General features: G+C 53.0%; 1 protein-coding gene across 15 annotated transcripts in view; it reads left to right on the top strand.

Annotated features, from left to right (window-relative positions):
- PLEKHA6 (pleckstrin homology domain containing A6) overlaps positions 1–25,297 on the top strand; it is a 137,629-nt gene that overhangs the window by 92,113 nt on the left and 20,219 nt on the right. For 6 of the 15 annotated variants that reach the window (XM_030561514.1, XM_030561513.1, XM_030561504.1 and 3 more), the window contains exons 7-19: positions 4,639–4,814; positions 5,221–5,706; positions 6,465–6,975; positions 7,900–7,986; positions 9,733–9,786; positions 9,979–10,032; positions 14,346–14,426; positions 17,050–17,118; positions 18,586–18,666; positions 19,376–19,525; positions 20,977–21,072; positions 23,359–23,470; positions 24,208–24,347. In XM_030561514.1, the coding sequence (XP_030417374.1) occupies positions 4,639–4,814; positions 5,221–5,706; positions 6,465–6,975; positions 7,900–7,986; positions 9,733–9,786; positions 9,979–10,032; positions 14,346–14,426; positions 17,050–17,118; positions 18,586–18,666; positions 19,376–19,525; positions 20,977–21,072; positions 23,359–23,470; positions 24,208–24,347 (2,097 nt within the window). The remainder of the gene's footprint in view (positions 1–4,638; positions 4,815–5,220; positions 5,707–6,464; positions 6,976–7,899; positions 7,987–9,732; positions 9,787–9,978; positions 10,033–14,345; positions 14,427–17,049; positions 17,119–18,585; positions 18,667–19,375; positions 19,526–20,976; positions 21,073–23,358; positions 23,471–24,207; positions 24,348–25,297) is intronic. The other 9 variants (XM_030561519.1, XM_030561510.1, XM_030561508.1 and 6 more) reach the window with 6 other exon arrangements.

Raw genomic sequence — 25,297 nt, 5'->3', positions numbered from 1 at the left:
TTTTCCACACTTGTACATATGCATGTTCACACTTGCACTCGCACACAGACTGAACACACCTCGCGTGCAATCACACAGGTGCACATGAACACACACACAAGCATACTCCCACATACAAACACCTACTCACTTGCACCCGTTTACGCTCAGCTCTTGCTCAGAGAAAACCCACCTCGCCCACTGATGCACACAAATGTACACACAGAAACAAAAATCCACAAGTCACAAAAGCACACTCCTATGCCAAATGCTTGCACACACACTGCCTTGATTCTCTCCAGCTGGGGACAGAGCTGCAGAGATGCGCACAGAACCTGGATTCTTTGCAGCTGCGGGCAGCGTCACACACGCAACCTTGATTCTTTCCAGCCTGGGGCCGTGCTACACCCACCCCTCTATTTTGTTTTTATTCTGAGGCATTTTTGAGTGCTTGTCACTGGAATATTTGCACATTCATTCCTGTTCCAAACCTTATATTGCAACATTCAGCAGAGGGTGAAAGGTCTGCTCCGCCCTCCAGAGGCTGAGCTCCACTCTCCCTGTCCTATTAATGGCAATAAAACAAGAGAGCAAGGGAAAGAACCTCTAAGAATTGGCAAGTCCTGGGAACATTTGGGTCATTATTAAAGAATGGATCCTGCCTCCTGAACTCACTGCCAGTCAGGTTAACCCCTTCGGGCCCGTATGGGGAACAGAGGGAGCCTGGGTTAGAGAAAATGCAGCTCTGAACCAATGTCAGCCAAAGGGAGAATGAGAGATTTAAGGCTCTATCGGGTTTTGTTACTCTCCTCAGCCACCTCTGTCCTGACCCAGGCCAGGGTTTGGGGGAAGTCAGAGAAGCACTTAACAGGCCTGGGTTGTGCCCTCACTTACTCTGTGCAGTCCCTTCGGCTTCTGTGGAGCTGCAGTGGCTGGAAGGTGCCACTTGGGCGAAGTACATGCTAAATCCCATTGACTCTAACAGGACTCAAGCATGTGGATAGATCAGGGATGGGCAACTTTTGGCACGTGGCCCACCAGGGTAAGCCCCCTGGCGGGCTGGGCCAGTTTGTTTACTTGCTGCATTCGCAGTTTTGGCTGATTGCGGCTCCCACTGGCCGCGGTTCACCGCTCCAGGCCAATGGGAACTGCGGGAAGCCGCAGCCAGCACATCTCTCAGCCCATGCCGCTTCCCGCAGCCCCCATTGGCCTGGAGCGGCAAACCACGGCCAGTGGGAGCTGCGATCAGCCGAACCTGCAGATGTGACAAGTAAACAAACTGGCCCAGCCTGTCAGGGGGCTTACCCTGATGGGCCACATGCCAAAGGTTGCCGATCCCTGACATGGATCCTGATTCAGCAAAGTCTCTGGGGGAGCGGGGCAGGATGCCAGCACTGAGGGCAAAATTTACCTCGGCGCATCACTGGAGCTCCTCTCTAGAGCTTGGCTGGTTCCTAGGGACTGTGCTGATCCTTGGTACAGGAGTGAATGCCACTCATGGAGAGTGTTTATGTTCACGTACCCCTTTCCACTGGGGACCAGAGAGACAGAACTGGAGCTGGGGTCCAGGTTCCCATCGAAATACAGTGCTCTGACCCAGAAAATGAAAATGTTTCAAAATTTCCATTAGAGTAAGTTGAGATTTTTCCAAACAGCGTTACCCAGAGAACCATTTTTCTTATGGACTCTGATATTTCTTAATTCTGTATGGGGCTTAGGTACTCTAATGGCAGGTGCCTTAGAACTGAACTGGGCAGCTAAACAGCCAGCCAGCTCTTCCTGGGGCTATAAAGTAGAAAGCATCCCTGTAATGTTCGCTTCTACCAATGACTCTGAACCATGGAATTTGAATCTGGATCTGAATTTTCCCAGAGTTCCAGGGAATTTTGGATACTCCATTGTGGTTCTGGCCCATGTCTAGTACCCAGAGATTCATCCTGATTAGCCATAATGGGAAAAGGAGAGTTGAAAAAGCCATAAATGAGGCACTGGCTGGCTCAGGAGTTTGGAAGTGGCTACCTGAGCCTTTCACTTGGAGGTTGCTGGTTTGAATCTCGTCAAAGTCAGTGCTCTAGTGCAGGGTAAAGAGCCTGGGAAATGGATCTTTTCCATCTCGAGTTGCCGTCTGATGGCTGCTCTGTCTTTCCCTATGGGGAGAGATTTAGTAGGTCCCAATCCTGGACTCGGTGGACAAGTATCTGCATGACACAATTGACACTCTTGGTGGTGGTCTCATCAGAGAGGCCAAGGAAGGAACAAGCCACAGAGACTGAGCCCCCTGCACCCCACCCTTTGATCTCTTCAAGTCAGGGCTAGGTCACGTTGGCAGGGCAGTGGAGGGGTAATGCGTACGCTGTGCAGAGTGGCCATAAACCCCTACCTCCTGAGTCAGTGAGAGGAGATTCCTGGTAGTCACATTTCACACCTACTTCGCATTTGCCTGGGACACTGTAAATGATTGCATGGGGCCGGAAGGGGGAGCAGTTGTCATTGGATCCACTGTGTTCTGTTTGAAAAATGGACATATTATTAATCTATCCTCACAAGGGAGCTGTGTGAGGCTTAATTGATTACTGTGCCAAGTACCGCTGCATCCTTGATCCACACGGGGTCAGTCACTGATGGCACAATTTGACTCCTGGTGGGTCTGATCCAGCCTTCTTCGCATGCCCGAAAGGCCAGAACAGGCCCGATGAGAGGCTGTTAAATGGGTCGGATTCCATCCTCTGGTTCTGGGCTAACCTAGCACTGAGCATGTTCTCAACTACCCTCCATCTGCCCCTCTTTGGTGACAGTGCTGCTCCTGCCACACTCTGCCTGCCTGGTGCATCTCCCTATTGAATTCTCTGCTGGGTGGTTTGACCTGTTCTCTGTGTTTCCTCCTTTCTTCCACGTGAGGATCTCCCCACTGGAGAGGAGGTTTCTTCCAAGTGCCCGTCTGCAATGCCAGCACACAGCCACCAAATAGGTAGTATGCTCCTTCCATTTCCAAATGCATGCCAGAAAGAGAAGGGATGCGGTCGGTCACAGATTGCCCAGCATGCTTTATTCACCTCCACCCGACGAAGGGGGACGAAACATTGGGGTTTATGTTTCTCTCTTGTGGATCGCATGCTTAGACCGTCCTTGTGTAGGGAACTTGGTGGAAAGACCGAGGTTTGTATGAGCCGAGCAGGAAAGATTCCTCAGGGGCTGGGAGCCCTTGACTAGTAACAGCAGCTGGTCAAAAAATGCTACATATCCCCCCCCCCCCCGGGGGAAATGATTAGAACACAAGGAAGAATTTTCCATTTTGTTGGAATATTTGGGTTTTTTTTGGCAAAACAAACATCAAAAATTTGGTTTTCAGTCTTTGGGGTTGGTGGGGAGGGAAAGAAGGGAGGAGAAAAGAGGAGGGAAGGGGAAACCCAGAGAAACAAAAAAATCTTTGGGATTTTGTACTTTTTTGTCAAAAAACCAGAAGATTTTGATCCAGATGAATATTTCCCTGTAAAATTGGTTTTATTCGAAAAGCCATTTTTCATCAAAACCATGTACCAGTGAGAACATTTTGACCAGCTCTGTTCTTATCTTACCATTGCCAGCCGGCTCCTTTATAAGCTCTGAACATCCACGAAGGGGACATGCACTGACATTAGCAGCCAACCTGCAAGATTTGCATCCAGATTTGCAAAGAGCATTTGGATCTGGGGTTTGGCTCACTTGTAGCATCCTACTGCTTCCTGGATCTGAACTCCCTTGATGACCAGCAGTTCGGATCGGGGAGGTTTTGATTCAGCCCTGTCTATACTTGAAGTTGTGAGCTGGATGAGCCTGGATAAATCCATTCCTGGTGGAACATCTTCCTCCAGTTCAGGATTTACCTGTGCCTGCCCCAGGGTAGAGCCTATATTTGTATGCTGTGATAACTAGCAGCTCCTGCCCTGGTGCAGAGGGGGGTGGTAACAAGACTAGGGAGCAGTAGTAGTGGTGTGCAGAGCTGCACTCCGGAAGGGATCAGGAGCGTATGGAGGTGGGTATCTCTGCTCACTTCTGCCCCTGAAACCAGAAGGTCTAAAAATGCTCTTCTCGCTATTCCTGGTCAGAGTCAGAATTGTGAACTCTTATTAAATCAGTGCTCTGGTATTGTGCGGTGACTGCCTCTGGTGCAAACCGTGCTGCTTGGGACCATTCTGCAGAGTGCTGTAGTGTTTTATGTTTAATAAGGGTTACATGCCAGGAATTCCCAGACGGGTCCCATTCTGCTGCAGTTTCCCACATCTCAGGGTATGGTGAGAGCTTATGATAAGATGGCGCTCATCTGAACCTTTCTAGATCCCACCCATCACTCGAGATGGGTCTCCCTGAGTCAGTGAATCCAAGGGAAAGAGCCTTGCATTTGCTTTGTGTGCCCTGCTCAATTGGGCTATCGGGAGACCCCTGGTGAAGGCATGTAACCTCTCCCGATGTCCCACAGCACTGGGTCATTTTTACCCGACTGGCGTGGGGACAGACCTGACAATTTGAAGATTTCTCCATCTCTCTGACCCTGTGGGGGGGGGGGGGGGCTGGCACTGGGGGAGAGCTGGTACATGTTCGCCAACGATTCCAGGCGCCCTCAACTGGACGACTGACTTGTCTCTTCTCTTCCTGTGTATGTGCTTTTCTCCCCCCCTGCAGGTGACTGTGTGCTGGGTGGAGGAGGCACTGGCGCATCATACGCAGTCCCTCTCTCCCCAGGCCGAGCACGCCGGCATCCGGACCTACTTCTTCAGCGCTGAGAACACCGAAGAGCAGGAGTCCTGGATCCAAGCCATGGGCGAGGCTGCCCGGGTGCAGATCCCACCCCCCCAGAGGTCAGCACGACAGGCACCATATGCTGTGCAGCAGTTGCCAGAGACTCAGGGTCTCTTTGGAGAATTGGGGGAGGGAGTCCTGGCTCAAGTTGGGGGCACACTGGAGGATACAGTGGCTGTTAACTTGGGGGCACAGTTGCTAGATAATTTGGGGTCCCTTTGGAGATGAGGGGAAGTGTCCAGTAATCATGGGGTCCCTTCAGCACCTGGAGGGGCAGTGGCTGGAAAATTGAAGTTCTTTGGAGCATGTAGGGTGTATAGCAATCTGGGGGATGTGTCAGAGCAGAGAGGGTCAGTAACCATCCCCTTGGGGGTCCAGGGACTGGATCAGCCCCACTCTCCTGGGATGATTTGGGCCCAGGGTTGTTCAGTGGGAGGTGACACTCTGTGTTTCTGTTCCTGGCAGGCGGGAAAAGATGGACTCTGAGAACATCCCCCCCAGCAAGCACCACCACCACCGGTCCACCGCCCACAGGGAGCACCCCAAAGCAGATCTGGAAGCCAAGACCAGAGGGGAGGGTGATGGGCGTGGTTCAGAGAAGATCGAGAGGAAGTCGGAAAGGATTGACAGCAAGAAGGAACCCCTGGTGAAAGCCAATGGCATTGTGGGCCGGGAGATGCCATCTGAGCCCGGCAGCCCTTACCCTGAAGCCCCACGGTTTCCAGCTGGGATAGAGAGGTCCACGCAGCCCAACGGCTGGCAGTACTCTTCCCCCAGCCGCCCCGGCAGCACCGCCTGCCCACCGCAGGATGGGGAGAGCGTGATGCACCGGCAAGGCTTTGTGCCACGCACCAACCCGGAGAAGATCGCCCAGCGGAAGAGCTCCATGACGCAGCTGCAGCAGTGGGTGAACCTGCGCCGGGGAGCTGCCCCGCCAGAGGAGCTGAGGAGGTGAGAGGGCTGCATGGTGTGCCATGCTGGGGTTAACATAAGGGAAAGGGCAGCAGATCTCCTCTCCCTGGCATTCCCATCCTTCCCAGCTGATGGGGGGAGCATTCCCCCTCCTGTTCTCCATCCACAGGGACTGGGGGAGGGCCAGGAAACCTCCACCCCAAGCGGTACCCCAGTGCCAGCACCAAACCATGTGCTGCTGGGCCATGCAAACCAATAGGCCTTCCCCCCAGGACCGGAACTAGGGGGCAGTGAGTTTGGAGCATGGGGAGAAGCAGCATAAACAAAGGGAGCCAGATGGAGATGCGATCACAAAACCTAGCTCACTGGTGCAGCCTGCCGAGCGGCGTAGGGGAGCAACTGTGTTCCAGTCATGCCCCGGGGAGGTGGCTGGGAAAGTTGTGGCCTAAGGTCTCCCAGCACCGACACTGTCTCCAGTTAGCTTCCTAAGGCGGCTGTGTGGGCCCCTGCTCTGATATCCGAAGGCTGGTGCAGTGGGGAGTGGCCCAGTGTCAGAGTTCTAGCAGATTGCCCTCCAGATGGGGCCAGGGGGTTGCCCCATTGCTGGCAGGGGATGCCGCACTGCTCGGCACCTTGGGCATCCCTCTCAGGATCTGCCCTGCCAGCAGGTGGTGGGTGGGCACTGGTCCATCGGTGCAGGCCTAGGCCGTGGCTTTCCCATGGGAATCCTGATGGAGTTGAAGCACTGGATCCAGGTTTTACAATTTTCTCTCTTCTTTCCTTGCCGGGGGTTGTAGCCCCACCAGGTTTTTCCCGATGTCTCGAAGGGTCCCCGACTACTACGCCCCTTACTCGCCCCAGTACCCTGAGGATTACCAGTACTACCCACCCGGCGTGCGCCCTGACAGCATCTGCTCCATGCCTGCCTACGAGCGGGTGAGCCCACAGTGGGCTGCGGAGGACAAGCGCCACTCTTTCCGCAATGGAGGCCCCTACCAGCTGCGTGAGTGGAAGGAGCACCCGGGTTACGGCAGGCAGGACGTCCCCGTCTGGATCCCCGGCCCCGGCCGGCAGCCTGTGTATTACGACGAGGTGGATGCTGCCTCAGACTCCCTGCGGAGGATGTCCCTCCAGCCCCGCTCCAGGTCCGTGCCCCGTTCGCCCAGCCAGGGCACCTACAACAGGGCGAGGATGTACTCCCCGGTCAGGTCGCCCAGCACCCGCTTTGAGAGGATGCCATCCAGGAGCGAGGAGATCTATGCTGACCCTACAACCTACATGATGAGGCGATCGGTCAGTTCCCCAAAGGTAAATGCCTGCCCTTTAGAGGAACAGCAAAGGGGGCTGCACGTCAGGGTTGAGGGGCACTGGCAGAGCTGAATGGGGAAAGCCCAGGAGTGGAATAACAACCATCTGCAGGTCAAGATTGCAAGCTCAGCTTGCACCCCCACTTGCACTGTGCCTGGCTCAGGATGCAGGGGTTAGTTTAACTCCTTCATGACTGCTCTGCTTGTGCCAAATGGCCTTCAGAGCTTCCTCCTTGCCTACCTCCTCTGCCTCCCTGTGAAGATACCCTGCCAGGTTATTTGTGTTTGTTTCCTTCCTGCTTCTCCTCATAAGATGAGCAAAGAGGGAAAGCCTGTCTCAGAGTGCCAGGGCAGGGGATACAAGGGGGAGGGATGGTAATGCTCTCAGGGGCACAGGGTAATTTGGTTATCTGAGCCATTAGAGGCTTGAGGAGCCTTTTCTGGGTTTCCCTGAGAGTAAGCACAGGGGTCTTGGGGATGAGACAGTGCAAGGGAACCCTGGCTCAGCTGTTGTACAGTCAGAACGAGAGATGGGCCCGACCCAAAACCTGGATCCAAACACCCCTGAACTGTAGAACTGGGATCTGTGCCTGAACTCAGACCCACTTTTAGCTATAACCCCTTTTCCTTTCCTGCCGCCTTCCCCACTAGAAAATCTCCTAAGGAGTGGCATGGTGGAACTGTCCATAAGGCAAACAACTGGGACCAAGTGAGTTGGGTTCTGCTCCCAGCTCCGCTACTCTGGCTCACTCTGTCACCTTGGGCATGCAAGCTCACTGCCTCAGCTTTCCCATCCCTAATATGGGCATAATTTAAACCGAGTGAGCTGAGATCCAACTGCGCAGTGTGAGCAACTGCAGTCAGTTTATGGAGTGGTGTAAACATCTCACATATCTTGGTGGGGGTGTGTCTCTTCTCTTCTCAGTATGATTATCTGGGTGACAGGAGGCCTGTCCCTGCAGGAATGTATCCCTACAACTACCCAGCGTCCCCTACAGTCCACGACAAAATGGTATGTGCTGTCGGTGTCCGGGTGTTCCACTGCTGACTGTGTCTCTCCCGAGCTGGTGGGAGCTGCTAGAGTCGGGGATAAAGGAAGTGATACTGAGATGCCTGCTTTGCTGGTGTGGGGCTGGAAGTTTAGAGCTTCCTGAAATGACCAGTGTGTGTCCAACCAAGGGACGTGTGGCAGCTGGGGTGTATTTCCCTTTCCTCCCTATTCATTGCACCGAACGTGCTGTGAGTCCTGCTGCCCTGGATGTGCAAGGAGCATAGCTGGGACTCCGACTAGACTGACTTCTCATCCGCGGGGCGGGAGCAGGGAGGCTGGGGAGTGGGGTGCATCTATTCTTGGAAGACTGAGGAGGAAACCGATCTGCTCTGAGTCCTTTGCAAAGTTCTGAAGCGGATGCACAATCTGACATTGGGGGTGTCATTTGGGGCTAGGTCCAGTGAACCCCACATGGAAATCCGCTCCCACATTTCCCCAGTGCACCACCTTTCCCACTGCAGAGTGGCATACCCACTGTGGAGCGGAGGGTCTTGGAAGGTGGGCGTGTGTTACCTTGGGGGTACGTGCCTACCCTAGTCCAGGGACTCATCACTATGATGCCCTCAAGGAGTAACAAAGGTGCACAACTACTTGGAAATCCCAGCTCCGGACGTATCCCATCACCTTGCTGTCTGGTTTTCAGCCGGGGGAGTGGGGAAGGGGGGTGTGGATGCGAAGGATGGATCGAGCCCTCCTTTTCCTCTTTCTCTTCCGTTCCCCGGTTTTGGTTGCAATAGCTGCTTTGCTTTGCCCAACCAGCCTTAGCTTTTCTTTTTTATTTGGGTATTTTAATAGGTCGGGGGCAGCAGCCAGAATCCACTTGACTGGGCTGGAACCTCCAGTCTGGGACTAAACCACTCTGTGCCAAGGCCTTGATCTTTCACCCAGGAGAGCAGTGGGTAGACCCCAGACTGGACTTAGATGCCTCACGGAATGGACCTGAGCCGCACCCCTGCTGCACGCAGCTTCTCCCCCTCACTGCTCCTGTCTTGTGGCCTAGCTATTCACACAGGATTTCATTTTGATCGGTAAATGCATGCGGCTGACCTGGAAGTGTGTGGATGGAATCCCGGCACCATTGGGCTGATCCAGGAACCACGTCAGAAAGCCCCATTCCCAGCTTCCAGTGCTGTGGGACAAAGGGGCAGTAAAAGCATTGAGCAGTGTGGTGTGGCAGCTAGTTAGGGGAGCTGCTAGCTGTGTCAGCTCCTGTCACTTGGAGCGAGAGTCACCAATGGCAATAGTGCAAGACCCCTAGGTGTGTGAAATCTCCCAGCTACTGCAGACCCAGGCGATAGAATGCGGGCTGTGGGGGAGTTCCTAGCTACTTTGAACCCAGCTTCTCCCTGCAGGCGGTGATCTGGGAATGGGGAAAGAGCATTGCCTGGAGGGGAGCTCCCATTCACTGCAGTCCCAGCCCCACCCAGCGGGAGGCGCCATAGGGAATAGGGCAGGAGCACTGGCTGTGAGGGAGCTCCCAGCAGGAACCCCTGTCAGGAGCACAGAAAGATCTCTTGAAAAGGCTGCTCATGCTAAGCACTCACCACCAGTCCTGCTTTCGGAGCTGCTTAGCCACAGGAAGCAGTACTTGGCCTCCCAGCCCGAGAGTGCTTTGCCTTTCTGCAGCCTTCACCTAACTGCTTTGCTTCTTCTTTGTGTGTTTGTTTGTGTTTTCGTTTTTGCCGCATGTCTGTTGGCTCCTGGTAGGATGAACTTTTAGACCTTCAGTTGCAAAGAAACCTAGAATATTTGGACCAGCAGGTAGGCAGAGCTGGCCGCGAATGTCACGCTGCTCATGTCCCCTCCTGCCTCTGTCACTGCGCCATCCCCCCTCTGCCTTCAATACAGTGTCATTCCCTGCCCCTTCCCTGAACAGCCATTCTCCAGCCTTTCTTGGTATCATGGCAGCATAAGCCATCTTTGGTTTGCTTCCTCCATTCTTCCCTTCTGCAGGGTCGCCCATCACTTGACTGGACAAATGCCTTCTCTGCGTCAAATGACTGCGAGGTACCACACCAGAGTCAGCGGTGCGATGAATGTGTGTGTATTGAATGCCCCTACACGCTGGTGCAAATTAGGAGTAACCTGAGTTGGGTCACTGGAGATTGGCTGGGGCGAGTGGGAGGAGAACGTGGCCCGTCCAGATGTGATTGGATCAGAAAACGGGTGTATTTGTAAATGTAAATTTCACCAGTCTGGGGCCTGGATTCTCCTCGCACACCCATGTGTCACTAGTATAACTGCACTGATTCCAGTGGGCTCATTCCTGATTTGCACCAGCATAAGTGAGAGCAGAAGCTGGCAGCAGCTGGCACAGATTATGCTAATGTGGGACCAGATTCCATCCCACTTCACTCATCCTAGTTCCTTGCACTCCTGGGAACCTGTCCATGGGTGCAGCACGACTCAGTGGAAGGAAGGGGAGCAGAAACTGGCCCTCAGTGTCTCCACCTGCTCTAGGTCACCACTGAATGTGGTTCAGTGAATTCTCCAGGAGCTGTGCATCTGCTTACGCTGGGTCTGACTGAGTGTACGGAGGTGGCAGATTGTGGAATGCTGGGGGTGGGAGGCAGGTAGTTTTCTGGGATGGGGCAGCAGACTGTTTTTGGAGGGGACAGCCAGGCCCTGTGTCCCATCCACTATAGGAAGAGCACTGCCTGAGTTGGGTGCTCGTGAAGAGTTCTGGACGGACAGCCTGGGAGAATGAGCCCGCCCTGCCCACAGACCAGGGACGGTTTGGCCAGCAATAAGATGTGTGCTGTCCCTGCCAACAGACCTTTGATCTAGTGGGTCAGCCTTCTGGGGGGGAAAGTGGCTTAGCCTATCCTCGACCTCAGAGCTGAGCCACCTGCTCTGAGGGGGAAGGAGCCATGGGAGACGGTGCTTGGAGTCCTTAGTCCAAGCAGCGAGAGATTGTGGGATGAACATGGGGCTCCTGTCACGTCCAGGCTAGGAGTGGACCACTAAACATTTGCAAAAACCCGAAGAGCATTGCCATATGGCTGGGTGCAAGCGTGTGTATTTGTGTGTGCCTGTGCACATGCGTGCATGTGCGTGTGTGTGTGTGTGTGTGTGTGTGTGTGTGAGAGAGAGAGAGAGCGAGCGCGCAGGCTCTTGTTTGTGTGTTGTTGAAGAGGGGCAGAAATTGGAGATAATTAAGAAATTCAGGAGCATAAAAACCAGTTCCCTCTCAGAGGTGAGAGACTTGATGCAGGTCTTGGGGAAGCATCATCCGGTTCTGATACAAGAACCATCCTGGACAAGCATCCCCCAATCCTTGACCTGAGCCAAACCTCCAGTGCACACAAGGGTGTGTTTGAGGCAGGTTGTAAACTCCACATCATCATCGGAGTAGGGAGGGGAAAGCCTTTTGGGGAACATCTGCAGGAGCGTCCAGATGAAAATTATGGATGAGGCTTGAGATTAAAAAGGGAAAGAAAAAGAAATTCCCCAGGCAAGTGCTGCAGCCTGATGTTTGCCTGCAGAAGCCTGTATTTCAATAGGGAAGCTGCTCCAGAGCCAGAGTCATATATGCCCATCAGTAGAGTACTCCCCGGGGTGTGTCTGGCTGGCTTGGAGTGGAGCCAGACATGAGCGAGGAGAAGGCAGTAAAATAAAAAGCTCTCCAGATTATTTCACAGCCATCAGCAGCAGGGTTTCCTCTCGTGAGTTCTTTGAAAATGCTCCCTCAAAGGCTTTCTGTCTCCTCCTCCTTCCCAACTGACCTTTGGAGAGACTAATCAAGTGTCCCTTTAAAGCACTGTTTACTTCTTTATTTTCTCATTCCCTGTTTGTCTGGGAAGCTGGAACAGAACATCTTAGACATGATCCTCAGCTAGTGTATGCTGATGCAGCGCCATTGGCTTCCACAGCTACACCCAGTGACATCAGTTGAAGATCTATCCCTTTGTGTGCTAAACTGACCCCTACCCTTGTGTGGGTACTGTGAAAGGAAAGGGACAATGGCAAGATTTTATGGTGCAGAATTAGATCTAATTGTGGTGTTTGTCTGGTTGTTTGCAAGTAGGGTGACCAGACAGCAAGTGTGAAAAATCGGGAAAGGGGTAGGGGGTAATAGGAGGCTATATAAGTAAAAGACCCAAAAATTGGGACTGTCCCTATAAAACCGGGACATCTGGTCACCCTATTTGCAAGTCCCTTTAAATGCTGTTTACATGTGGCTCCCACTCCACTAAAACAAACAAAATCATTAGTGCTATTTATAATTTTGAAAAGAAAAGAAGTCCCAGTAGCCAAGTACTAATGACCAACCCTACAATAATAAATTAGCTTGTGCAATCTTCCCACAATACGTGCCTATGTGGTGGGTGGAACACTACACTTGCAAACTGGGGTCTGCCAAGCTTCCAGTTTGCGCAGCCCTGCAATAATGAACCAGGTTATCCTTGCCCTAGGGAGAGGGGGGGAAGCCCAGCAAGATAAGAGATTTCAGTTTTAAATTTCCAAGGGGTTGTTATGAACAACTGTAAGAATATCATCTTAAAGAATCTGGGTGCATGTACTTTTGCTTCCTTTTATTCTATTCAGTGGGACCATCAAGATATCCCCTATCTAAGTGTTGCCAGCATCATTCTGGGGGGAGTATTTATTTATTAATATGCTCAGACCAGCAGACAGGGATGGCTCCAGACACCAGCACAGCAAGCGCATGCCTGGGATGGCAAGCCTTGTGGGGCGGCCTGCCACCGGTTTCTGTGAGGGCGGCAGTCAGGCAGCCTTCAGTGGCATTTCTGCAGGAGGTCCGCTGGTCCCGTGGTTTCGACAGCAATTTGTGTATGCTGAAGGCGCAGGACCGGCAGATCACCCACAGAAACGCTGCCGAATCCACATGACCAGCTGTGCTTGGGGTGGCAAAAAACAAAGGGCTGCCTCTGCCAGCAGAGGGCAGGTTAGAACCCGTTTTTTAATATGTAGGTCTGGCATAAATGGCGTCTTTGTTTATCTTTTTATTTCACAATTAAGACTGGTGATGTTTAATTTTTTTAAAGGAATATGTAGGCTCCTGAGACTCTTGCTCCCCAGATAATAACACTCTTAAAGCTCCACAGGCTGAATTTTAGGCCTGAAATTCCTTTCAGCTACTCCTAAATAGTTCCAGCATTGGGACCTGACTTTCTTGGATTCAGTCGATGTGTGTCAGTGACTGAGTGGTTTCCATGTAGCAGGGTGGAAAGGCTCGTTTCTGCCTCGCACATCTCAACTCTCCTTTCATTCAAGGCCTGTGGAGTATAGCAAACACTGCAACATAGAGCAAACTCCAGCTCCCAGGGCAGGGCGCTTCCTTCTGCAGCGCCACCCAACGTGCCATCTTGCCCCCAGGCAGACCATGGACAGTGAGCGATGGGGTGGGGGAAGTTAGTGACATAGATGTGGTACAATACAGGCTTTCCTTCCCAAGAGACCCCAAAAGATTCCTCATCATTCATGTGCGTTAAAACCCTGTGCAGCCTCTCCAGCACTGCAGTAATACCGTAGCAGTAGCATAGATGTTAATAGAAACAAAGTGACCAATCCTGATCTTTGGAACTAGAGCCATGGGCTGATGTGAGGTCAGACCCTGCTCCCAAGTCCAGATATAACTGTTCTCTGGGTGCATTCAGCTCAGCAGTGGAGAGAGAACTCTGGCTCCTTCCTTAGCTCAAGGTTCTTGGAGAGAAAGTCCCTGGGCTCCATCTCTGTTGAGGACCTTAGAGAGTCTGTCTTTTCATGGTGTGAGGAATAGCTGCAGGCCATGAAGTTTTGTGGTCTAGGCTCACAGCATGGGGAAGGAAGTACGCCAGCAGCCTCCTGTCTTTGTAGAGTAGATCCAGAAGGCAGGGGAATTTTAGTGACCTTGCGGGACACGTGCCGTTTGGTCTATCCCCCAGGACGGTGGCTGTGCATAGCAGCAATGCGCTTTGGTGCCAGGCTTGCCTCCCTGTGGACAGTAGGGTGGCCTTCTAGACCAGCTCACTTCTGACCAGTGCAAGTTTTCTCCATGTCTCCAGAGTTTTGGCGGGTGCCTAGGCGGGGAGCAGAGCTGGCTGCATAGAAACTGGGCAGCAGTGGCCCTGGGGTTCCAATCCTGCAAGGGGCTGAGCACCTCCTGTGAGGTCCCATTTGCTCCTGGCGCCCGTCGGCTTCCAGCAGAATTGGTGGCGCTCAGCACCTTGCAGCACGAGGCCTGAAGAGCCCTGTCCAAAGCCTCCTTAGCTGATGCTGAAGATCACCCCGTACTGTGTCATGAACATTAATGCTGGAACCGAGGGAGAATCCGTGTCACTGCTGACATCTGAAATTTCCTTCCTTGTCTGTCGCAGATGAGTGAGAGCGAAACTTTGATCAGTATGGTGAACAGAATGGTGGAGAACTCCTCCCCTAGGGCCCAGCTGTACATGCAAGTAAGAAATCACAGCAGCTCTGCCATCGACAGTGCCATTCCAGCTGCTTTTGCATGGCAGACCCATAGTGCAGTCTCCTCCCACACGCACAGTTCATTCGGGAATGCGCCACCCCCCATCTCAGCTCATTGCAATGCCTCACCCGCCTGCGATGGCTCCATCACAAGCTTTGCTGGGACATCCATAAGCCATTCCAAAGCCTACTATCTGAAGGGACATGGGAAGTCCTGAGTTCTAATCCCCCTGGCCCATCAACTCCCTGGGGAGCCTTGGGAAAGTCACTTACCCTCTCTCTGCCTTGCAGATCCCATCTGTAAAATGAAGACGATAAATACTTTACATGTCTATGAGGATTAATTAGTTAGACTCCACCGCTGCTGGATATGAGGTTTAGACTTTGGGGCAGGCACTTTTTGTTCTCTTTGTACAGCACCTAGCACTGTGGGGTCCTGAGCTATGACTGGGGCTCCAGTGCACAACCATAATACAAATAACAACATCCCAGGGTCTTCATCTCCAAAGCACAGTCCTCTGTCCTTTGAGCTGGAGGAGCAACCCCATTAGCTGGGAGCAAAAATAGACTTTTATCCTTTCTGAGCCACCAGAGGTGGGATATGACACGCACAGCAAGCATGTTACTTTTGCACAGTGCTTTGTATACAGGAAGTGCATATAAGAACTAAGTATTATTATTGTTTCCTCCTGTAATTCCAAACAGCAAACGCACACCTGCCAGGGCCCATTCATAAAAGTCACATCAAGGAAAGCTTAGCGTCACCCATTCGTGTTTTCAAAGCCTCATTCATAGATCTGCCATCTGTGTTAACTGAAGTCACTTTTGCTGAATGTTTCCAATGTATATTTTCCAGACGTTTGTACAGAACACAGTGGGCTCTTGATGGACATAGCAGTGGTCAGGCAGGACCTTAGGCAGGGCACTGTTCAATGTATGTAGAGCTAGCTCTGCCCTGGACCCCAGGGCTGTCCTGTTCAGCGTAACCTCCTGGTTGTCTCGCTAGGTGGGCTGTTGGGCATTTTGTGCTGTAAGGCACTGAGGAAGGGATAGCGTGGGATGGAAAAGTGAAGAAGTTTGTACCCAATGTGTAAATGGAACCATGCCCCTGGCTGGGAAGGAGGGTGCAGTCATGGAGGATTGAGTACAAACCTGGGACTCAAAAGAAGTCCCGCCAACTCTCCTGTCCTGGTCTGAGACAGCAGGCTCCCTTGGGCCAAATCCTGCAGCATCCTGAGCTCAGCATCTCACAGGATCAGGACCTATTTGCAGCTGTGGATCTCTTAGACACTGAATTGAAGTCTCCTTGCATCCCGTGCGCCACCCTGGGGAATCACCATTACTCTAGTTTTCCAAGGGAAGGAAAAGTTTTTTAGAGTAAATGTTTTCAGAAGTGCCCACTGACTTTGGTGCCCCATGTGAGACACCTTAGGCCAGCTTTTCAGAGGTGCTGGGCACCCACCAATCAGTTGAAGTCAGTGGGAACGGTGGGTGCTCTGCACCCTGTGCCAATCAGGCCCATAACGTTTCAAGTTGGCCTCCCAAAACGTGAGGCACCCAAAACGAGTGGCTGTTTTTGAAAATGTTGCGCCTTTATCTCTCTGCCTTAGCTTTCCCATCTGTAAAATGGTTGTAGTAAAAAGCTGGGGAGCTATAATAGGCTCTTCATTTGGGGTGCTTCTAACACCAGCATCTCACTGAAAGTAAGCCCTCAGTGGGGAGTGTCAGTACAGTGTCCCCCAGTGACTGCACCAGCTGTTTCTTTTGGTGTTGGCCGCTACTCCTTAACCCACCACTCCGGTGACAATCAGCTTGTCTCAGCCTCCCATGAAAGAGGAACTCAGAGACCTTATTCAGCAATTTCTTCTTCCCCACCCCTCTTGTAAGCTACATACTGAGTCTTTATCTCCTTTTAAGCACACACGCACCCCAGCACCTTCCTACATGACAAAGGCAGGCAAGGCCTGGCCGTGAGGAGCCCCCCGTCATCTAGAACAGCTTTGTTCTGCGAAACTGAGGCACATTGTGCCAGCAGCTTCGTGCATGGGGGCCCCCACAAAGGCACCACACCGATTTGCACATCCTGCTTCTCTGGCTGTGAAAGGAAATGGGGTAACTGCACGGGCAGGTGGCTAATTACCGTTGTTCACAAGGCCGCGGCTAACCTGTTTATAAATCCAGGCCCTCGATGTGGTTAAATCATGGAAAGGCTTTGCTGAAGGGGCTAGGAAAGGAGCATTTGCTTGGCAGTTCTCTTGGTTTGTATATGGAGGTGTGGTGCTTTCTTGGCTTCTCCAGGACTAACTGGACACTAGGCAGGCATTTCTAAGCCGCCATCAGAGCCCAGCTGGACTGGGCTGACTCTGAGGAATCGGGTGATCCTTCTAATCACTGATGGCCAATGCTCTGCATGTGCACACCCTTCACCTCTTATTATTATCCCCCAGGTGTTGTGGGGAAAGAGGACTTGGTTGGTAGGGAATGGGGGATGGCTGGGCTTGAAACCTTTCTCAGCAAGGGCTCCAGCAGCCACCTTGGCTCTCCCAAGAGGCTTGTTGTGATGTGCTCCCAGCAGAAGGGAGCAGCAGTGACTGGTTCCTGTTATTGCAGGTGTCTCCCTTCCCAGAGGCCTACAGAGAGACTCTGCACGCCTGCAAGATAAGCGAGCAAGACACTGATGTAAGAGCCATGCTCTCTGCTTGCTTGTCCGCCCCGCTCTCCTGCTGTCACCCACCCATCCTCCACCCCTCAGCAGTTACGCCTTCTCCTGCCCCTTTCTGTGATGTTATTTATTATTGGATGAACGTCCTCTCTCATAGCAGAGCTAGAAGGACGCGGGCATCATCAGTATCGTTCGCTGTCACTCACTCATGTGGCTCGCTCGTCCTCTCTATTTCTCAGCTTCTTTTCCACCGCATCCCTTCCTCCTGCTGTGCGTGTAATTGTGTGTGCATCCTGTCTGCTCGGCTTGTGTGTTACCTGCATGGGTATTTGCGTAGTAAATGTGCCCTGGACGTGCCCTGGGAGATTGCAGCTTGCTGCAGGTCCCCACTGTGCAGATCCCAAAGGGATTTCCCCTGTGCCCTGCCCACTTGTGACACAATGACATGGTAAATAGACAGTGGCCCCTCTAGTTGCTAGAGGGGCTTTGCCCCATATCTGTGACCTGATGAGTGACCCTGGAAATGAAACTCGGTTCCTAGGAAACTCAATGGATCCTAGTGAATTCTCATTTTCTATGCTGCCAAATGTGACTGACCCATCTGCTGCTGAGCTGGGGAAAAGAGGAAGGGGCCCACTGAATGGAGGCTAGAAATGAGATACTGTACGGTCTCTGGGCTATAAGCTAGCGTCATAGAAGATGTATCTGGTGCGAAACTGCTGTCAGGAGGACTGGAGGGTCAAATCCTCATCCCAGTCAAATCACTGGGAGCCACTGACCTGAGTGGGATCAGGGTTTGGATCTGTGCCATGCCTTGGTGAAGATACAAACTCGCTGATCTACCATAATGAGCCTTCTCCAACCTTATCTGTGTACCATGGTGTGATGGCAGAACAGACCCTATCGCCCCTCTCCTGACAATTATCCACAGCTGGCTTAGCCTCAGGGCTCTGAGGTCCATGGTAAAAGCCAAGGAAGGGCCTCCACGCTGAAGGGCTCCGGGGGAAGGGGCTGGGAAGAGGTGCAATCCCCATCCCTGTGTGGCTCAGCACCCCCGTTGTGGTGGACTCTCTGCAGTCGGGCTGCAGAGGGACTTCTGCCAAAACTACGACGGGTGGTACATTGGCCAATCAATAATCAGATGTGCAGAGATCATACAGCACCCTGAGGCCTGGGGAGATGTGTGGTGTGGGGGAGCCCCAGCCTTCCAGCCTGCCCTGAACAGCCTTAGTTTCCAGCTGATCAAATGTCATTAAAATACCCAGCCCTCTCCATTGTTTGCCCAAAGGCTTTAGTACTTTCGAGATAGGAATGGGGAAGTTTAGCACGCACAAGGCAGTATTGCAGCCCAGAGCCTGGAAGTGGTTGTTACTGGCCAGGCCAGCTTTGTACCTGATCTGATGTCCCTTTACACCTTGGAGCCCAGTGCCCCTTGCTCTTCATGTTCTCCCCCCTGCCCCTTTTCTTTCCTTGCCTGAGGACAGAAGCTGCTGGGAAAACTGTGTGAGCAAAACAAGGTGGTGAGGGAGCAGGACAGGCTGGTGCAGCAGCTCCGAGCAGAGAAGGTGAGTGGCTGATGGAGGGGAATGGAGCAGGCTGGTTCTTACCACCCTGGGGACACCCAGGGCTGGGGCTAGCCATGCCTTCTGTTGGTTAACATTGCACTTCACCAGTAGCAGGGCTGTAGCTGTTTCCTGGAATCTCTATGCCATCCCCCATGGTGGGTGGATGAAGCACTCACAGGCCTCCCGCCAGGGTGGGTACTTTTGCCTGGGCGATCACACAGCGCTAGCGGCTTTCAATTCTTTACCTGGCCCCCATCACGGTAGTGACAGAGTGCCTCGTATGGTAATTACGGTCCCCTCCTGATACTGCCTGGCAAGAGGGCAAGTGTTCTGCCCACGTTGCAGATAGGGAACGGAGGTACAGAGAGGCCCAGTGACTTGCCTAAGGTCACAGGGAGACTGTGGCAGGGCTGGGAAATAAATCCAGATCACCTGAGTCCCAGGCCAGTGCCTTAACCCTGCGATGACCAACCTCTCTGCTTAAAGGGTTGGGCATTTCTGGCTGCCTGCAGCCCCATCCCCAAGTCAGCCTGATCCACTTACCCGCTGGCGTTTCCCCAGGATAGGAGCATGGTTACCCGCAGACCATTCTGCTGCAAAAATGGCCCTTTCAGATGCCAACCTCCGGGCTTGCCAAGCCTGAGCGCTTTGCGCGTACAAGGGGAGCGAGGTGATGAGGATTTAATGACCATCTTATCCCTACCATTAGGAGAGTCTTGAGAGTGCCCTGATGGGGACCCACCAGGAGCTGGAGATGTTCGGGAGCCAGCCAGCCTACCCTGAGAAGTTGCTGCACAAGAAGGAATCCCTCCAAAACCAGCTGATCAACATCCGGGTGGAGCTGTCCCAGGCCAGCACGGTAACAGACTCTCCTCTAGCCGTCGGTCCATGAGACTGCTGGGGACCCCTCCTCCTCCTGGGGGTGTCATGGGGACCCAGACTGGCCCAATGCTTCAATTTCCCCTGTGCCCTGCCCACAAGTGAACCAATGACATGGTAATGGCCAATGGTCCTCAAGTCACTAGAGAGGGCTTGCACTATACCAGTGGGTTGGATGGGGTGCCACACGCTTGGGCACTTCCTCACTGTGCGGAGGATGAGATGCAGGAAGAGGCCCATGTTTCCTGGGCCGCAAAGTGCCATGCAGATTTAACTCATGCAGTGTCATGCACCCCCACTATGCTGCTTCTGAGGGGAGCAGCTGTCCGGCATAGATCCTGGTGTCTGCATGCTGCCCGTATGGCAGGGCAGCAAGCACGGACCTTGCTCAGCGGCAGCATGAGCTGAGTGGATGGAGCCTGGTTCTGCCAGGAACTGCCTGGGCAGCCTGGCTATTGCTTTCCACGAAGCTGGGGCTGTGAGTGCCTGGGAGACCTGGCACTGAAGGGGGGAATGTCTCTGCCACCTCAGCCGGGTGGGGATAAATCTCTTCTCCTCTTTCCTCTCCTTTGTCTGTGCATTTAAAAAAAAAAAAAGAGAGAGGGAGGGGTGCAAATCCCATCATCCCACTATCAACTGAGACATCTTGTACAGGGACAAAAATTATTAACCCCTGCAGCGCCGAGCTGGGGTGCATGCCAGGGAGCAGTATTTTGGGTTCTCACTTGCAGTTTGCATTCCTTGCTTTTCTGTACTCCTGGTTTGCCTTCCGACCCGTGATCCCTAATGGTGCAATACGGTCATCACCAGCTTCTCTTTACTTCCAGAACAGGCCCTGCCAGCTCCAAAGGAACTCTGGATTAGGGATGGGCACAGGTCCCTGACTGCCCAGGGGCTCATTCAGCACAGACGACACCTGTCACTACATCCTGCCTAATCCACTACTGCCACCATTTCTTCACGGATCCCCTACCGCATTGTCTGCTGTTCCCTGTGAACAAAACCCCCGACCATTTTCTGTTGCCTTCTCCTAATATGCCCCTTGGCTCACATTCCATTCACAGCCAGGCCTGGTGTTTGCATCAAGCAGCAAAGACAAGGGATGCCTTTCCCTAGGTGGAAATGTACGAAGAGTACGCTTGTCCCTGGAGGACTGAGTTGAGCATCCCCTAGGAGAGGGTATGGGCTATGGCCTTGCTGACTGTATCCTACTCCATGCTCAGTCCTGTGCTGTGACACACATGCCAGGGCCTACCCGCTGCCCAAGCGCCTCTTTCTCCAAGGTGGGGATCCCCCTCTTAGCAGCCCATCCTGGCTCTGGCAGGCTGGTGAGGGCTGTGTGCCGGCATCAGGCTGAGTATTCCCTGTGCCCCCTATGGACACAGACAGACAAGTTGATTTCCTGATGGAAATGTTTGCAAATCCCTACAGGCCTTGGCCAACAGCACCATAGAGTATGAGAACTTGGAGGGCGAGGTGTCAGCCCTGCACGATGACCTGTGGGAACAGCTGAACTTGGACATCCAGGTGAGAGACTGGGACTGTGCCCTTTCAGGCCAGTGCTAGTGTATCCAAGCAGCCTGGGATCACGTGGGGCACATGGAAATGGAGAGCTCAGCCATTCTGGGCAGCTAGACCAGTTCACTAGGGCCTGATTCTGCTCTAGTGTAAATCAGGAGTGAATCATCCATTGATGACAGTAGAGTTCTCCCCTGTAAAGTTGGTGTAAATAAGAGTAAATTCTAGCCCTAAGAGCCCATCACTTGGAGTTTTCTGGTTTCTGTGGGTTTAAGTCACAACTTCAGGACCTGCTTTTCAGAAATCTTCATGTGCAAAAACAAGCCCATGTTTTTTTGTGCATCTAATTTGTGTGCCCAATTATCACAACTATGCAGGCAGCCACACAAATTGTGCAGAAATTGGCCAGTTAAGTGCACAAGTGGTGGTGCAATTACTGGGATTACATGTACAAACTCAGTAACTGCCTGTGCAAATTAGGAACGCAAATACGCATGGAGTTTATGCACAGTCATTTGCACACCTGGTTCTGAAAATACAGAGTCAAATTCTCAGTAACCAAGGGTGTAAATCCAGAGTAATTCCATTGAATTCAATACTCATTACTCCATATTTACACTATGTAACATTGAGCAGAATTTGACCTCTAGGTCTTAAAATAATTTGGGATTGACTAATGATATGGGGCTAGATATTCAACTGGGTCTACCCAAAGCAGGGTCAAAGAACACCCCATCCAAAACTATCTTTCTAAAGCCAGCCCAGTAACCAAACTTCCTTCTAGGATGATGTCAGTCATCCTAGACTAAACCCTGCTCCTTTAAAAACTAAGCTCAGTTGGTGTATAACCCTAGGTCAGCTTCTTCAAGCTTGGCCTTTGCCTCTGTATTAGGCAAGCTCTGCCTCTTTGGGTAATTACTCACTCTTCCACTCCAATAATGTATTTACTTGGGGGTCTGCCTGCTTCAGAGATGGAGCCTAGGTAAACTAGGCATCAGCGTCCCTCACTGTAAGGTAGAGGTGGCTGTGCAATAACACTTAGAGTGCCATGCAAATATTACCCAGTCCATCTTCTCGGCTGCCCCGGCAGGTAAGCAGTGTTCTCCCCGGTTGGCCGAGGGGGAAGGCAAGATACAGCGAAAACGCGACTTGCTTAAAACTACTGAGCCAGTCAGTGGCAGAGCTGGGATTAGAGCACAGGAGTTCTGAGTGCCCCAGGACTCACACCACTAGGTGGCACTTCCCGTCTGCTGTTCCCTAACGAAGCTCTTGTTAATACGCTGCTCTTGGGGAAAGGCCCACGGCTACCACGAGGGGATGAATTCACAGGGTAATTGTCACCTGCTGCTATAGAAATGCCCTGGCGGCAACATGAAGGAATCTTTGCAAAATAAACATTGAAGTGGACTTCGGTGGGGATTGAGGAGCCTAGCCCTCACTGATTTCAATAGGAGTTAGGTGCCTAAATATCTTTGTGGATTCCACTCTAGCTGTTCATTTTCTGAGCAGGTGACTGATTCTGATGCAGGGTTCTAGTTCAGTCCCCCTATGTCTGTGACAACAGACAGGGCGGAGGTGGGGGAAGAGGAGGACGGTAGTCCTGGCCTGCCTTGCCAGTGCCCTGGTGAACAAGCGTATTGTGTACTCCAGTCATGCTGGGGCCAGCTTCCCCTGGAAAGCCCTTCATTATTCAGTCCTTGCTCATGCCACCTTTCAGTGACTTCTGGGGCCACGTCCCTGCGGGTCCCGCTCCTTGCTCAGACACCCCCCTCAGTGATGGCACTGGGAGCTCCTCTGAGTGACCCCAGAGTGAAGGCCCACGGTTTGGTGCAACAGTATTAGTGGGCAGAAGGTGGCGCTGGGTATTTTTATTGTAGAGCGAGGAGGACAGGGACACGGGGTCAGTCAGGCCTGGCCTCCAGCCAACACTTAAATCGCCTAACTACTTTGCTCGGGGATGTAAAAAATTCACACCCCTGAAAGAGGTCGTCAAGCCACCCTAAGCCCTGGTGTAGACACCTCTAGGTGGGCGGACAAATTCTCCCTGCTACCGCTTCTCAGAGGGGTAGATTAATTACGGCGACAGGAAAACTTCTTCCATCGCTGTAGCAAGCCCCCATGCTACGGCGACACAGCTGCAGCACCATAGCCAGGCCGCCCTTGTGGCTGTCACATAGACCTCACCGCAGAGGGCAGGTTGGCTGGGCCGTGCCACATCTCTGTGGCTCAGGGTGGCTGGCTGCCAAGTGCGGCGGCTGCCAGCTGCTCTGACTCGCCGCACCTTGGCCCTTCCAGAACGAAATGCTCAATCGGCAAATCCAGAAGGAGATCTGGCGCATCCAGGACGTGATGGAGGGGCTGCGGAAGAACAACCCCTCCCGGGGCACGGACACTGCCAAACACAGAGGTGAGCACTGACTCCTGCCTACCCAGCATGGGTCTGCCACTCCCTCCCTCTCGTTGGCTTCAGAGCTAGAGGCCGCTGGCTGCCCGGTTGTCTCAATGCACCTATCGTCCTCCCCGCTGACACAGTCGCACTGCTTTGTGTTGGCTCAGAACGTCACATGCGGGCGGTGCTCGGCGGCATTCCAAGCCTGCTCCCGGCTCTGCCACTGTATCGCTTTCCTGTGGCTGCAACCGCAGCGAGCAGGAGTACTGAGGCTAGCCTAGCTATTGGAGAATCTCAGAAAGCAAGGGGTCTGTGATTTTTTTGAGCAAAAGGATGTGGATTGCAGCCCCAGTACCACATTAAATGCAGACCTGTTGGCTGCCATGGTATCTGGCAGGATCCCTATGACAGGTACCTCTAGTTTCTGTACTTCACACACACCTGGCCTCTCTAGACATCCCTGTTGGTTCTCTGGATGTCCCTCTGCTGCTTCTGCCTGAAGGTGTCTGCTGCATGTGCCACTGCCTGGCTCTGGCTTGCTCTGGGTAAGTCCAGGAGAGAGAGGAGACCCTGTATAGACCCCTGCACCAGCAATGACCATCCTAGGCACATTGGCCTGTGGCCTGGCATCGAATGCAGCTCAGAAGCCTCAGGCCCTGCTTCATTGGCCCCTTCCCTGCTGTGCCAGCCCCCCTTGCTCAGTGGGAATGAGCTGCACACTCACTTCCTTTCTCTCCTCTCTTGTTTCTCTGCAGTGGCCGCAGGCCCTTTGGGAACCTACAGCTCCAACAGCCCTGCTAGCCCCTTGAGCTCAGCCAGCCTCACCAGCCCACTGAGCCCTTTCTCCCTGGTGTCAGGCTCTCAGGGGTCGCCCACCAAGCAAGGGACAAGCGAGGTAAGTGGAGCCGCTGTTGCATTGGGCTAGAATATGTTGCCCTGGGCCGGAAGTGTCTATGGCTTTTCTCCTCTTGAGATTCTCTTTGCACCAGCAGGTGGCACTCCCGACTTTCTCATCTGGTGGCGCGGGAGAACGGCATGAACCGTGGGTTCTAACTAGAGCTGGGATCAGGCTGCACAAGTCAGGGCCAAAGTGGAGGTGGATTTGGACCTGGGGCTTTGGTTTGGCCCATTGGGAAGACTGGGGAGGGTGGGAAGTGCACATTTTGGGTGCAGACTTGGGTCTGGATGCCCTGAAGTCCTGGGGCATGGAGAACCAGGGTTTTAGTTCAGCCCATTGTAAAACTGGGGCCATTTGCAAACTTTGGACTGGGACCTGGGTTCCTGCTTTGAACACCGAAGGGGACGGATGCTTAGACCTGGGCACTGGGCTTGGGCCCAGCTCTAGTGAACCCTAGAGCTGCATAAAACCCATCGGTTTCCATTACTTGGGTTTTCCCAGACATTCCTGTTGTTCTCTGCTCTCCTAGTTTGGGCTTGAGTCTGGCTTTCGTCAGAGCCCATCAGACAAAGCCACAACAGTGGCTAGATACCCTGATGTTGGGCACGTTGAACATTTCCTAGGTAGAGAGGGAGAAACTCAGACCGAAGCCAGAGAGTTATGCTCCTCTCTTTGGTTCAGCTAGTTTTGTGGGGCTTCTCATTCACTGCTGTCTGCCCAGCTGGTACCAAAGATTCACTGTGATGCGGAACCAAAGGGCAAGCGCCCAGCCTCAGAATACGGGAAGAATGGCCAGGGCTGGGTGAGTGGACCCGCTGTGTCCTTTCTCGGGGTGATTCACTCACAGCAGCAGGTAGGGTTTCACTGCCTGGCTCCCATTGGCGCAAACACATGACGGGCAGGTAAGTGGTCCCAATGTTGAGAGCTGTGACGTAGCAGGGTCTGCT

This window comes from Gopherus evgoodei, chromosome 4, assembly GCF_007399415.2.
Source record: "Gopherus evgoodei ecotype Sinaloan lineage chromosome 4, rGopEvg1_v1.p, whole genome shotgun sequence".
Lineage (NCBI taxonomy): Eukaryota > Metazoa > Chordata > Testudines > Testudinidae > Gopherus > Gopherus evgoodei.
Note: the sequence above shows the minus strand (reverse complement) of the source record. Positions and strands in the feature narration are given on the sequence as shown.